This window comes from Ahaetulla prasina, chromosome 2 (genome assembly GCF_028640845.1).
Source record: "Ahaetulla prasina isolate Xishuangbanna chromosome 2, ASM2864084v1, whole genome shotgun sequence".
Lineage (NCBI taxonomy): Eukaryota > Metazoa > Chordata > Lepidosauria > Squamata > Colubridae > Ahaetulla > Ahaetulla prasina.
In genome coordinates, this window is record NC_080540.1 from 61450550 (window position 1) to 61464041 (window position 13492).

At 37.6% G+C, this 13492-nt stretch overlaps 1 protein-coding gene across 4 annotated transcripts in view; it reads right to left on the reverse strand.

Annotated features, from left to right (window-relative positions):
• COL7A1 (collagen type VII alpha 1 chain) overlaps positions 1-13492 on the reverse strand; it is a 144026-nt gene that overhangs the window by 52095 nt on the left and 78439 nt on the right. For all 4 annotated transcript variants that reach the window (XM_058167156.1, XM_058167158.1, XM_058167157.1 and 1 more), the window contains exons 61-71: positions 8348-8428; positions 7787-7822; positions 7610-7645; positions 7202-7282; positions 6161-6196; positions 5890-5961; positions 4124-4168; positions 3894-3929; positions 2811-2846; positions 1985-2089; positions 199-234 (exon numbers count right to left, since the gene is read on the reverse strand). In XM_058167156.1, the coding sequence (XP_058023139.1) occupies positions 199-234; positions 1985-2089; positions 2811-2846; positions 3894-3929; positions 4124-4168; positions 5890-5961; positions 6161-6196; positions 7202-7282; positions 7610-7645; positions 7787-7822; positions 8348-8428 (600 nt within the window). The remainder of the gene's footprint in view (positions 1-198; positions 235-1984; positions 2090-2810; positions 2847-3893; positions 3930-4123; positions 4169-5889; positions 5962-6160; positions 6197-7201; positions 7283-7609; positions 7646-7786; positions 7823-8347; positions 8429-13492) is intronic.

Genomic DNA, 13492 nt, shown 5'->3' on the forward strand with positions numbered 1-13492 from the left:
GTATTGTGTTGTTCCCAAAACAATAACAATACCCTTCATGTGTGGGCTTGAAACTACATTTTTAAAAAATTCTGCAGTCATACAGGGAATTCTGCTGCCATTGAGACAGAAGTGAAGCTGCAGTGCCATCTGATTTGGGTTTTTTTTTTTTTTACAATTCTACTCATGTGATACGATGTGTAATAGATTTTTGCTTACCTTGTTGCCAGATATTCCAGGAAGGCCGGGCAAGCTCTGAAAATAGCAAAATGTACTGTTAGAGAACTAGAAAGAGACATTTACTGGACTCTATTGACACCAACCAACATGTTCCCTAAACAGCCACTAAGACAGGATAGAAAACTCAAAATAATAACAAACCACATGAGCAATACCAGAACACTTAGAATAAACAATCTTTATGAGCATTTCAGATAAATTCTTTGGCAAAGCCAAAGCAAAATTCACCAATTATTCTTTCAAACTGATTTCTAGAAATGTAAATTCTGATTAATGCAATGCATATTTATTTACTATCAATTCTCACAAAATTATTTTATTAATTACAAATGGCTCTCTTGAAAAAGATGATCTAAGATTTTGACTGACTCCCATAATGATATTTTTTTTTGTATAGATTTATTTTTATACCAAGTCAACAGGAACTGATTATGAAGAGAAGGGATGGGATTATAATCTATTTATTATATTATTATTATTATTATTATTATTATTATTATTATTATTATTATTATTATTATTATTATTATTATTATTATTATTATTTATTAGATTTATAAACCGCCCTTCTCCCGAAGGACTCAGGGCGGTGTACAGCCAAAATAAAAAGCAAAACAATATACAGTTAAAATACAGTTAAAAAACTTATTATACAATATGGCCGAATTTAAAATAGTTAAGAAACTAAAAAACCCCAATTAAAACCAAAGAGAAATTTAAAAGTCAGAACTAAACAATTTAAGAAAGCCCCGCACGAACAAACAGATATGTTTTCAGTTCGCGGCGAAAAGTCCGAAGGTCAGGTATTTGGCGTAAACCAGGGGGGAGTTCGTTCCAAAGAGTGGGGGCCCCCACAGAGAAGGATCTTCCTCTGGGGGCCGCCAGCCGGCATTGTCTGGCGGACGGCACCCTGAGAAGGCCCTCTCTGTGCGAGCGTACGGGTCGGTGGGAGGCATGAGGTGACAGAAGGCGGTCCCGTAAGTAATATGGTATCATATTAGCTGCAAACTTGATAAATTATATTGCTGACTGTAAAAGATATTATATTCATTACCATCTTCACTGGCAATGTCCAATTAATAAGTCTGATTGAAAGTTTTTGAAAATATTGGGGAGAACTTTGATCAAAGATCAAATGATCTTTGTTCCCAAATCCAGCTTGTTGGCTTATTGCCACTTTTTCTAAATAAATAAATAAATAAATATTGATACAATATAAACATTCATCAATTTCCTGTTCTTATGTGATAAGCTTGCAGAACACTTCAAAGGTAACTTCTTTTAGCAGATTAGTGATATTGATAGTGTAAAAAATTCCTCTGCTTAAAAAAACTAATTCAGCAATTAAAAAGGTTTGAAAAGTTCTAAATGAAAGATAAGTTTATTCAATATATCAATTATTGATTATATTTTAATACATTGTCCTTAACTATATAAATATGATTTTGAACATAAATGTTTAAATGCATATTTAAAAGGTTTATGCATGTTTTTCTTTATTTATATATGTGTGCATGTACATGCAAATTATCCTGCTCCAAAGTTTTTTTTCCCTTTCTTTCTGTTGTTTCAGCTTCTCTCATTGGCTTTTCAATTTTAGTTCCGTGTTTTTGTTTTCTTTTTGCATATACATGCACACACATGCTCCCCATAATTAATTTCAGCCTTTATCCATCTTCATGCTGGTTTCGGCTGAGGCTTAATGTTCATATCCTATTGTAATTTATCATTTCCTATTGTAGATTCTGTGAGAGGAGGAAATTACCTGGCCTGGTGGACCAACTTGCCCAGGCACGCCTGGAACACCTGATGGTCCTGGAGGCCCTGGAGGCCCATTGGCTCCTCTCTCTCCTTTAACACCCTCAGGACCCTGTCAAAAAAAAAAAAAGACAAATATAGTTAAATTTTGTGTGTAGGGAGCTTTCCTGCAACCTTTTTAAAACTGGCAACAGCTTTGCAGAATCTGAGCCAAGGATCTTATCCAACCTTGTTTTCTGAAGTGCCTTTTAACAGGAGACATCAAGGACTTTGTTGTAAATTCTCTGCAGAGAACTTCTGGGCTCTAGTAACTTGCTAGCAATCTCCCTCACTCCCCCCATGTTTCTAAATACTATCCTTTTCCTTTTCTTGGTAGCCTACATACTTATGACTTTATAAAGCCCTGTAGTACCTTAAATCTAATTTTCTTTTGCTAAAATGTTTGCATAAAGGTAGAACAATTTGAAGACCAGGAAAGTTGACCCATGTATCAATTCTCACAGCTTGGGAAGGGGTAAGCTGTGAGAATTGAAAGTGTGAAGATAAATCTTTCCTTGTTTACAATTTACACGGGGCTATTCTGAATTATATCACAATCTAGCACGGTTCTTTGCATGCATAGCATTTTCTGTGCACACAAACTTCCATATGTTTTATTTTGAAACAATTTATTTATTTTCATATTTGGCAGGATCACTGTAATCTGGAATGCTCTGATTACTTATTTTTCCAGGCAGATAATCCTGGTAGTGCCTTTACTTTAAAAAACAACAACAGAATAAAAGTAAAAACAAACTTGTGAAGAAAACTCATTATTATAGAAAAGTACTTACTTCTTTGCCAGGTGTTCCAGATTCACCTTTCTCCCCCTAAACACATTAAAAAAAAATCAGAATGGTATTTGTATGGATCCTGGAGTTTTCTTATAGATAAACAGCAAAGTTTTCTTGGATCCTAACATCCATCACTTTGAATTTTACCGCCATCCAAGGAGAGTCACCTAACCCTATAGGGCACAGGTGTCAAACTCGCAACGTTACATCATCACATGACATAACATGACTTTTTTCTCCTTCACTAAATCAGGGTTGGGGATGTCCAGTGTGTGACGCATCTGGGTCATGGGCTTTGAGTTTGACACCCCTGCTATAGCAGAACTAGGTCCTAAAAGGAATGTGTTGAGAGGACTTTTCTTTTATCCTCCTCTACTGAGATGGAAATCCGTAAAATGGACTACTTTCTGGATACTGTTGAGGACCAAAATGGCCTACCGTAGATGTGTGCTGAGCAAATTCCTCTAATGTTTCATTGCCTAACAAAACACCTCCTAATGACTTTTATCTTCTAATGACCATTTACGAAATGAAGAAATCATCAACAATGATCTGCTATTCAATTTAAGCAATGACAGAGAGCAAAATTAGGTCTCTCTTAGATTTGCTGGTTCTTGGCTCGCAAAAGAATCATTCTCCTATGTTTCTAGACAGGCAAATTAAGCAAATTCCTTGGCCTGCTCAAAACTTACAAAAATATTTATTTATTTTTAAGAAAGGGCAACAAAGACAGAATATGCCAAGTGTAAAATGCTGGCTCAATGTTGGAAAGAAAATGGAGTGAGACAGGGAATGAAATTGAGACTGGCATCTCTAAAGAATATTCCTACTTTCTTTTTGGGGTGAGGTGGAATTAAAAGCAGTTTTCCCTGGGAAAGGCTTACTTGGACTGGTATGTAGCTCTCAGAAAAACAAGGAATATAGCTGGTGCCTCTGATGGCGTTTTCTAAGTTTATACATAGCTCAAAACTGTTACTGAAATAGGGGGAGAAACAGGGACCCTTCTTAAGGAATGTGGTTCTAATTTCTAGTTAAGAGATAGATGTTTAGCTGAAATGCTGGAAGTGTGCAAGAGGAAATTACCTTTCTCCCATCTTCTCCTGGGATCCCATCTTCTCCCTGGAAAGTAAACATCTTGTTCACATTTGTATTCCAGATTAATTTAGAAGCATAGGCTATGATACTCCTTACTATTAGAAGAACGAAAGAAAACAGCACATTTTAATAATTCCCTTTATTCCCACCCCAATACAGGCCTTGCCTGTCAGATCTGAAGCCCCACTTCTAGCAGAGGGATCAGGTCCCACACTCACATTCTTTCCATTCAGCCCAGGTTTGCCATCTTCACCAGATTTGCCCTGGAAAAGAAATGTAGGAGATCAGCCAGCTAAGAGAGATTTCACCAGCTTGACTGCAACCAGCCCATAGAATTGCACAAGGAGCAAGGAACACACAGGATGGATGAATCCATACAAAATATATGACTTTGTTGCAACCAATGGTTAGGGAAGTAAACTCAAGTGAAGAAAAATTCAGTTAGATTCTTGTTAGTAAGACAGCTTCATCAGATTTTGTGTTTCCTCAGAACTCTCATCCAGCAGCTGTTCCACAGCAGGGACCACAACAAAGAGTGGGATAGAAAACAGAATTATTTCACTGGTCTGGTTGACAATGCAGCCATTTTGGACTTCTCCTTCTCTATGAATTTGTTGAATTCTCAAAGACAAGACAAGTATAAATTTCCATGTGGCTAATCACCCACGGATATTATAAAATCTATATAGTATTAATAATTGGTGTGGAGTTTTTATTTTTCTCCTTCCTTATCCCACATTTTCCTTTCACCACCGGATTTTCCTTTCACCACCAGATACATCCACAGCTGAGGTCCTTTCGGCTTTGGCCCAGTCACTTCATTCTTTCTGGTGCTACTAGTACTAGCCCTTCGCTCTTCCCCAGTAGCATATTGGACACCTTCCGACCTAAGGGGCTCATCTTCCAGCATCATATCTTTTTTCCTTTTTGTACTGTCCATGGGGTTTTCATGGCAAAGATACTGGAGTGGGTTGCCATTTCCTTCTCCAGTGCCAAAGAATCGAGGCCTTTGAACTCTGGTGCTGGTGCTGGAGAAGACTCCTGCGAGTCCCTTGGACTGCAAGACGAATAAGCAAGTCAGTCCTAGAGGAGATCAACCTCTAGGCCAGATCCTGAAGATGAAACTCAAATACTTTGGCCACCTAATGAGAAAGAAGGACACACTGGAGAAGAGCCTAATGCTGGGAAAGATTGAGGGCAAAAGAAGAAGGGGACGACAGAGAACGAGGTGGCTGGATGGAGTCACTGAAGCAGTAGGCATGAGTTTAAATGGACTCCAGAGGATAGTAGAGGACAGGAAGGCCTGGAGGAACGTTGTCCATGGGGTTGCGATGGGTCAGACACGACTTCGCAACTAACAACAACAATCCACATTTTCTTTGTGTGTGTGTGTGTGTGTGTTGCATTCTTTTAAATTGTAAGCCTAAATTGGTAATGGGAATTCAATTGCCAAGATCACCACACAAATCCAGCATTGAATAGAATTTAATTACCAATCACTTTAGCCCAAGATCACTCTCTATTAACTAATTTTGCTCCAGTTGTCAACCTAAATATTTTTTAAATTTAAAAAGCAGAAATGGAAAACTGAACTAATATAAATCTTAAGTTTCTATATGGGCCTAGATAGCAAGGAAAGTACAAGAACATTCTCTCTATATTTTATGGCTGAGGTATACAGTACTTCTGGTATATACAGTTGTGAGTTAGTCAACTGAGAAGTCAATATGCCTTCATTTATTTATTATTTATTTATTTATTTTATTGTTTAAATTTATATACCGCCCTATCTATTTGTAGTCAACTGTTGATTCACTAGATCTGTGCAATTTATCCACTAGCAGAGACCAGCTGTGGTGATTAGCACAGACATGATTGCCCACTTAATGAACACTACTATTGAAAAATATGCATATTGGCTTTCAGCCCCATATGTTGCATATAGGCAGTGGATGCACATCAATCTTTTAACCATTTAACTTACAGGCAGTCCTGGAGATCCCGGTGGGCCAATTGCTCCAGGAGGACCTTGCTCTCCACGAAGACCTGGCAAGCCCTGTTTTTTTTAAAAAAAAAAACAAAACGAAAACAGACTGTTGTGGATATGCAGAATAGAATATGAGAAAGCTCCCCAATATGAGAAAGAATGCTAATTAAGCTCTATGAAGATTACCCAGAAATCAATTAAACAAGAGGAAAATAACCGCTTATCTTATTTAGGCTTGTCAGCGGTCAGTGGTTTTTTTTATACTTACATCTCGACCAGGGTCACCCTGCTTTCCTGGATCACCCTAAGAAAATAAAGCAAGGATGCACTCAGAAGTCAGGCATTGAACTGTACCTTGTGCTCATGTCATTGTCTTTTACCTGCAGTTCCCCAAGATATTTGTTTAAATATATTTGCTAAATTTGTGCACCTCACCTCACCTCACCAGTCCAACCCAACGCACCTCACATTGTGGTCCAGTGTGATATATGAACCCAGTTTCAATCTCCTAAATGAGGTTATTAAACTTCCTTTTTTTTAAGGTGACAAATAGTGACAAATGGCTATAGTGATGATCCCATAAAATTTACATAACATTTGTACAGTAGTATCCAAGCTTCCTCACACCAAAAACATCATTTCTTTATATTGTTCTGCTTAATAAATAATGCCATGAAAATAAAATTTGCATATATAAAATCAATTAATATGCTCCAGTATGAGAATTAACTTTTATATTGTGGAACTAACAAGAGAACAGAACAGAACAGAATAGCAGAGTTGGAAGGGACCTTGGAGGTCTTCTAGTCCAACCCCCTGCTTAGGCAGGAAACCCTACACCATTTCAGACAAATGGTTATCCAACATCTTCTTAAAAACTTTCAGTGTTGGAGCATTTACAACTTCTGCAGGCAAGTTGTTCCACTGATTAATTGTTCTAATTGTCAGGAAATTTCTCCTTAGTTCTAAGTTGCTTCTCTCCTTGATTAGTTTCCATTCATTGCATCTTGTCCTATCCTCAGGAGCTTTGGAGAATAGCTTGACTCCCTCTTCTTTGTAGCAGCCCCTGAGATATTGGAACACTGCTATCATGTCACCCCAGTCCTTCTTTTCTGCAAACTAGATGAAACTCAATGTGACTCCCTTATTGTGAGCATTGGTATCAGTACAACATGTTCAAAATATTCCTTTGGATTTAGCAGCAGCTTCCCATAAACAGCTGACTTTGCTAGGAGTAATGCAGCACCATTGTGGCTTTACAGCTGTTAAATCTAAGAGCTGTAGTCCTGATATCAAGTATCAGACTTACTCTTTGGCCTAAAGGGCCTATTTGTCCAGGTTTTCCATCCAAGCCATTCCGACCATCCAGGCCTGGAGGACCTCGATCACCCTGAAGAAAAATTTAAATGAATAAGTGAACAAGAAAACAACCATGGCAACAAGTAGGAACTGTGGGAATTAATTAAATTACTGCTCATGAGACCATGGACATTGACCATTCAATAATTTTTACATAATCCACTTTTATCTGCAATAATGGAAGCTACTTAGTTGTTGTTGTTTTTTAAGAAAAAAACCCACTAAGGTTCTCTCTAAATTCTGTATGAAATATAAGATCTTGTAGCTTTACAAAAATATTTGGTAAACTATTAGGGGTTGTGTCAGTGTCTTTTCTTTCATAATATCGTCTAATGAATGATAAAAGCAGAACTCTTACCTTCTCTCCTGCTGGGCCTCGATCTCCAGGGTCACCCTGCAAAATGAGACAGTTGACAGACCGTCCAATTAAAAAATGATTATGCAGACTGGGCCCTCTGTCATTCAATAATTCCAGAGGAAGCAACAGCATTACATTTCCTTCTGAAGCATATGAAAAAGGAAAAAAAAGACTTACACGAACTCCAGGGACCCCTCTGGGACCTTCAATTCCCTGGAAGAGAGGAGATAAAGATGTCTCTGCAATTCTCTTATGGGAAAGGGATGGTTGATACTAGTTTCCTGGATTGTAGTCTTACAAGCCTTCCCAAAACCTCTTCCCATCTCCCTTTACTACTGTTTATACTACAAGGGACTTGGTGAAGCTGCAATTTCATCTTGTGCTCTTCATATTTCATTCTCTCACTGTATTAAGAGTGTATTGACAGTTACCAGCATATCCACTTTTCCTAATTAGTGAATTCTTCTCTGTGAATTTCAGAAGCAGAGGGCTTGCTCTGTCTATTTGAGTTTGTAGCCTGATTATGATTATTTTCAATTACAAGAAATTCTTTTAACACCAGAGAAGATTATCTGTTTCAAAAGCTTACCTCCATCTCAAATCCTGGAGTGATGCTAGAAAGGGGGAAGGATTAAAAGTGCCAATTCCTTCCCTCCATGTTTAACTGCATGATTAGAACAGCTGAAGCAGGCACCAGATTTCCTTCTTTAAAAATGCAGTGTGGCAACTGGAACCTACCCGTTCTCCTGGCAGGCCAGGTAAACCAACTTCTCCTTTTGTTCCTTTCATGCCATCCTCCCCAGGGTTTCCTGGCTCCCCCTAAAATGGAAAAAGACAACTAGCACACAAGTACTTTTACTTTTTTATAAACTCAAGCACAGAAACTAATTCTCAGGTATCCAAAGAATCCCAGTTTCTCTGAGGCCCAAACTAGATACGACATTAAATGCATTTTTACACAAATGGGCAAATTTTATTAAATTCCTTCAGCAGGTGAAGACAAATACCTAACAAATATTGCAAATTAAGCAGGAGTGCAGAGAAAGAATTAAAATATTATTTTAAAATGCTCAAACTGTTTAGATTCAGAAAACTGGTATACAAAGTGAGTTATTATAGGAATACATAAATATGTCAGATTGAGAAAATGAGTAATATTTTCTCAGAATAGTATACAGGATATGCTGGAAAGATCACTCCATACTGGGGTATTTCCCTCCCATTTACTGTAAAGGTAGGGATCGGATAGCTGCAACCCATTTCATAATCAAATCAGAGAGAAAGAGCAAAAGAGTACTTGAAAACGTTAGGAATGAATTATGCAACCATACACACACAATCAGTGTGTGTGTGTGTGTGTGTGTGTGTGTGTGTGTGTGTGTGTGTATTATATATAAAAAATAAATATAGGGATGCAGTGGCTCAGTGGCTAAGATGCTGAGCTTGTCGATCGAAAGGTCGGCAATTCAGCGGTTCGAATCCCTAGTGTCGCGTAACGGGGTGAGCTCCCTTTACTTGTCCCAGCTTCTGCCAACCTAGCAGTTTGAAAGCACATAAAAAATGCAAGTAGAAAAATAGGGACCACCTTTGGTGGGAAGGTAACAGCATTCTGTGCACCTATGGCGTTTAGTCATGCCGGTCATATGACCATGGAGACATCTTCGGACAGCGCTGGCTCTTTGGCTTTGAAACAGAGATGAGCACCACCTCCTAGAGTTGGGAACAACTAGCACATATGCGCGAGGGGAACCTTTACCTTTACCTTACACACAACAATATACATATACAATACAGCTCGTTACTGGTATTCAGGGGGAAACTGATGTGTTTTGTCTTTTCTGTAAGAATTCTGCAAACTACTGAATGGGCTGCAAAAATACCTAATTATGTTGTGAAGTTAAGAGGAATCGTGTAATAAAACTGAATGGAAGTTATCTGAGCTTGTGGAATTGATCACTACATATAGGGAAGCAAAAACAAACAAAACAATTAAAAATAATTTGAGAAATGGCGTCATGTAGATTAGTATGGATATGCACGAAAGTAAGAATCTATGGTTGATAGCAGTTACACAGTGTGTATGGAAAGAACTTTGGATTAATTTTGGAAAAAATTATGCAGAGTTCTGAATAAATATGAGAAGGTATCTTTTCTTTTATGTACATTGAGAACATATGCACCAAGACAAATTCCTTGTGTGCCCAAACACACTTGGCCAATAAAAATTCTATTCTATTCTGTATACCGTATTCTATGGGTGACACAAATGCATGGATAAGCATTAGATGAAAGAGTACAGAAAAGTAAAAGGAACCAGGGACTACTGTAGCTTAGAAAAAGGTTGCTTTCAAATATGTTATCAACTCTATTAATGGCAAATGGATGACTATAAATTTAAAAGCATGACTGATCTCATTCTTTATGATGGAAGACCAGGAGAATCAGTGAAGGGAATGGTGATGAGAATTTTTGAATGTGGGGTTGGCCATCTTTTGGTATGTAAAAAGTGGAAAAATGGGTAAAGAAAGAAAAGAAAGAAAGAAAGAAATGAATGAATGTAGAATGATTGGAAGGAGGTTTCCTCTAGGAAAATAATTTAATTTCACATACAGTATGTATTGGTAGCGAATGAAGCAAAAGAAGATCTGGAAGCTGCTTGAAACAGAATACAGAGAATTAATATTACAGAGCCATACAGATGTACATGGACTTGTATTAATGGAACAACCGATGCTTGGTAGAAAAAGGAGGTGACAGGGTTATGGATGAGAAAGGATACACGTGAGAAAATGATTACTGCCAGAAATTATGATAAAATGACTTTTTCCCCTTCTTGATACATTTTATTGTCTTTTAATTCTTTCATTTACAAGCTGCCTAGCATTGCTATGGAGATGATGAACTTGAACTTAAAATAATAAATGAATAAATAAAAATATGTATATTTTTGCAAAGAATATAATCAAAATGACAAGGAAAGGTTAACATTAAAAATAATTAAAATGCATGAAAATTTTGTTGGAAATGTATTTTTTTATATATGGGCAAAGATGAGCAATTATGAAGTTTCAAAAATTGTAATGAGGTTTTAATTTATCCTAAAGTAAAGGTAAATTCCCCTCGGACCAGGGGTGAAATGCTCCCGGTTCGGACCGGATCGCCTGATCTGTAGTGATGGTGGCGGGTCGTTCGGAGAATCCCTGCCCCCCCCTCCTATGCCCAGCTGAGCTGCGTGATGGACGAAGTGGCTGCAAAAAAACCTGCTTTTGAAAGGTTCTAGCGATCAGGCAACTCAGCTGGGATCGCCAGAACCCTTTAAAAGGATTATTTTCTACAACCTCTTTGGCTGAAGAGGTTGTAAAAAAAATGCTTTTAAAAGGCTCCTCTGGTGATCCCAGCTGAGTTGCCTGATCATCAGAGGCTTTTTTTTCTTTTAAAGGCAAAAAAAATGCTTTTAAAAGAAAAGAAAAGCATCTGACAATCAGGCAACTCAGCTGGGATCGTCAGAGGAGCCTTTTAAACACATTTTTTCTTCGGCGGAAGAGGTTGTAGAAAAAATGCTTTTAAAAGTTAAAAAAAAAAGTTGCCACACCCACCCAGTCACCCACCACCACCAAGCCACACCCACAGAACCGGTAGTTACAAATTTTACATTTCACCCTGCCTCGGACATATGTGCTAGTTGTTCCTGATTCTAGGGGGCGGTGCTCATATCCGTTTCAAAGCCGAAGAGCCAGCGCTGTCCGAAGAAGTCTCCGTGGTCATGTGGTCGGCATGACTAAATGCCAAAGGCGCACGGAACACTGTTACCTTCCCACCAAAGGTAGTCCCTATTTTTCTACTTGCATTTTTTATGTGCTTTCGAACTGCTAGGTTGGCAGAAGCTGGGACAAGTAATGGGAGCTCACCCCGTTACACAGCACTGGGGATTCGAACCACTAAACTGCCAACCTTTCAATCGACAAGCTCAGCGTCTTAGCAACTGAGCCACTGCAGCCCCTTATCCTAAAGTGATTTAGGATAAAATTGAAGTAGAATAATGTGGGAAGGATATTAGAGAGATTTGCATAAGAATGATAGCTATACCCAGAAGAAAGGAACTGAGATGCTATAAACATTCATATTTGAGATAGATAAGATGCAAAATAAGTAATAAATGCCATGGGAATATTGAAAAATGATGATATAATTGGAGAAAGATTAAAATATGGATTTTTTTGCTTCTGGAGTAGCTGTTTGATTTGTTTAATATATATATGAAGTCTGGATCCTTGCCTGATGATTGAAAGAATGCCATTTTTCTTCCCTTATACAAAAGAAAAGTAGCAGAGTGAATACTGGGAATTAATTGATCAAATGTGCTGTCTGGGAAGGCATAGGGTAGAATTCTGATCTAAAATGTATGAAGTGACAAGGAACAACATTTCAAAAGTGCAGTGCAGCTTTTGTTGACAGTGCTGACCATATTTTTGCTCTGTTGCAAATCACTGAGAAATGTAAAAGCATACAAGGTTTGTTTATTGGAAGTGATTAAGAATGGTATATTATAGAAAGGAAACATATTCCCAAGTATGAGAATAAATAGAATGCTTAGCAAATCGATCAATATTGAGCCCAGATTAAGACCATGATGCCTTAATTGTTTAATATATATTTATCGATAAATGTATGAGGTGTCAGCTTTGGAAGCCATACTAGGCCGAAGGCTTCCACACGCTCCTACTTTCCCACACCGGAGAAATGCTTGTGGCAACATTATAAGTCTGATGTTGGAGATGTAAATGTGCACTTAATTATGTACAGAGAAAAGACTGTTCTGTAGTGAACCTAGATAATTTTAAGCAAATAATAGGTCCTTTAGATGTAGTAACAAGTGGAGCAGGAAAAATAGTACCAATGAGCCGATCTAGTTGCTCCATGTTTCATTCTATTCTGTTCTCTTCATTTTCTTCATATCCTGTTTTATTTTACTTTGCTGGCCAATTTTGACTATTTTACTGACCCCTGTACATAATTAAACAATCATGACACTCTAAGCATCATAACATTTAAATCAAGCTACCCCAAAACAGAAGACATAATAGTGAAAAAGAAAAATTGTAACAAAACAAGTCCAGGCTCTACCTAAGTCATCAAAGTTACAAACAAAATGACAAACAAGACATGAAAAGAAAACAAATCCTATATAATCTATTTACAAATCAAAGTAAGGGGCGTGGATCTGAGAATTAATGTCACTAAAGACCAATATTGTTTTTGGCAAGGAAAATACCATGACTAATTGCAAGCTATACATGGACAATGAGAAACTGAACACATCTCTATTCCCTCTTAGAATGTTTATTCAAGAAAAGCCAGTGGATGAAGACACTGTAAGATGTACAAAACTGATAGGAAGATAGTGGGGGAATTTGTAGGCTGTTGTGTGGAATGAAAGTGTATTGAAAGAAGCAAAAACAGCTGTGTATAAGACTGTGCTTCTGCTAATGCTATTATAGTCAGTTTTGAAATAGGATAATGGGATCAGCGTGTCAGAATAGGAATATTCATAGACTGGAATAGATCAGCCAATGGGGATTGTTTAGATAGACATGGTAACAGGTCAACCAATAGAATAGAATTTTTTTATTGGCCAAGTGTGATTGGATACACAAGGAATTTGTCTTGGTGCATGTGCTCTCAGTGTACATAAAAGAAAAGATACCTTCATCAAGGTACAACACTCACAACACTTAATGATAGTCATAGGGAACAATTAAGCAATCAGGAAACAATATCAGTATAAATCGTAAGGATACAAGCAACAAAATTACAGTCATAGTGGAAGGAGATGGGTGATGGGAATGATGAGAAGATTATTAGTAGTGCAGATTTAGTAAATAT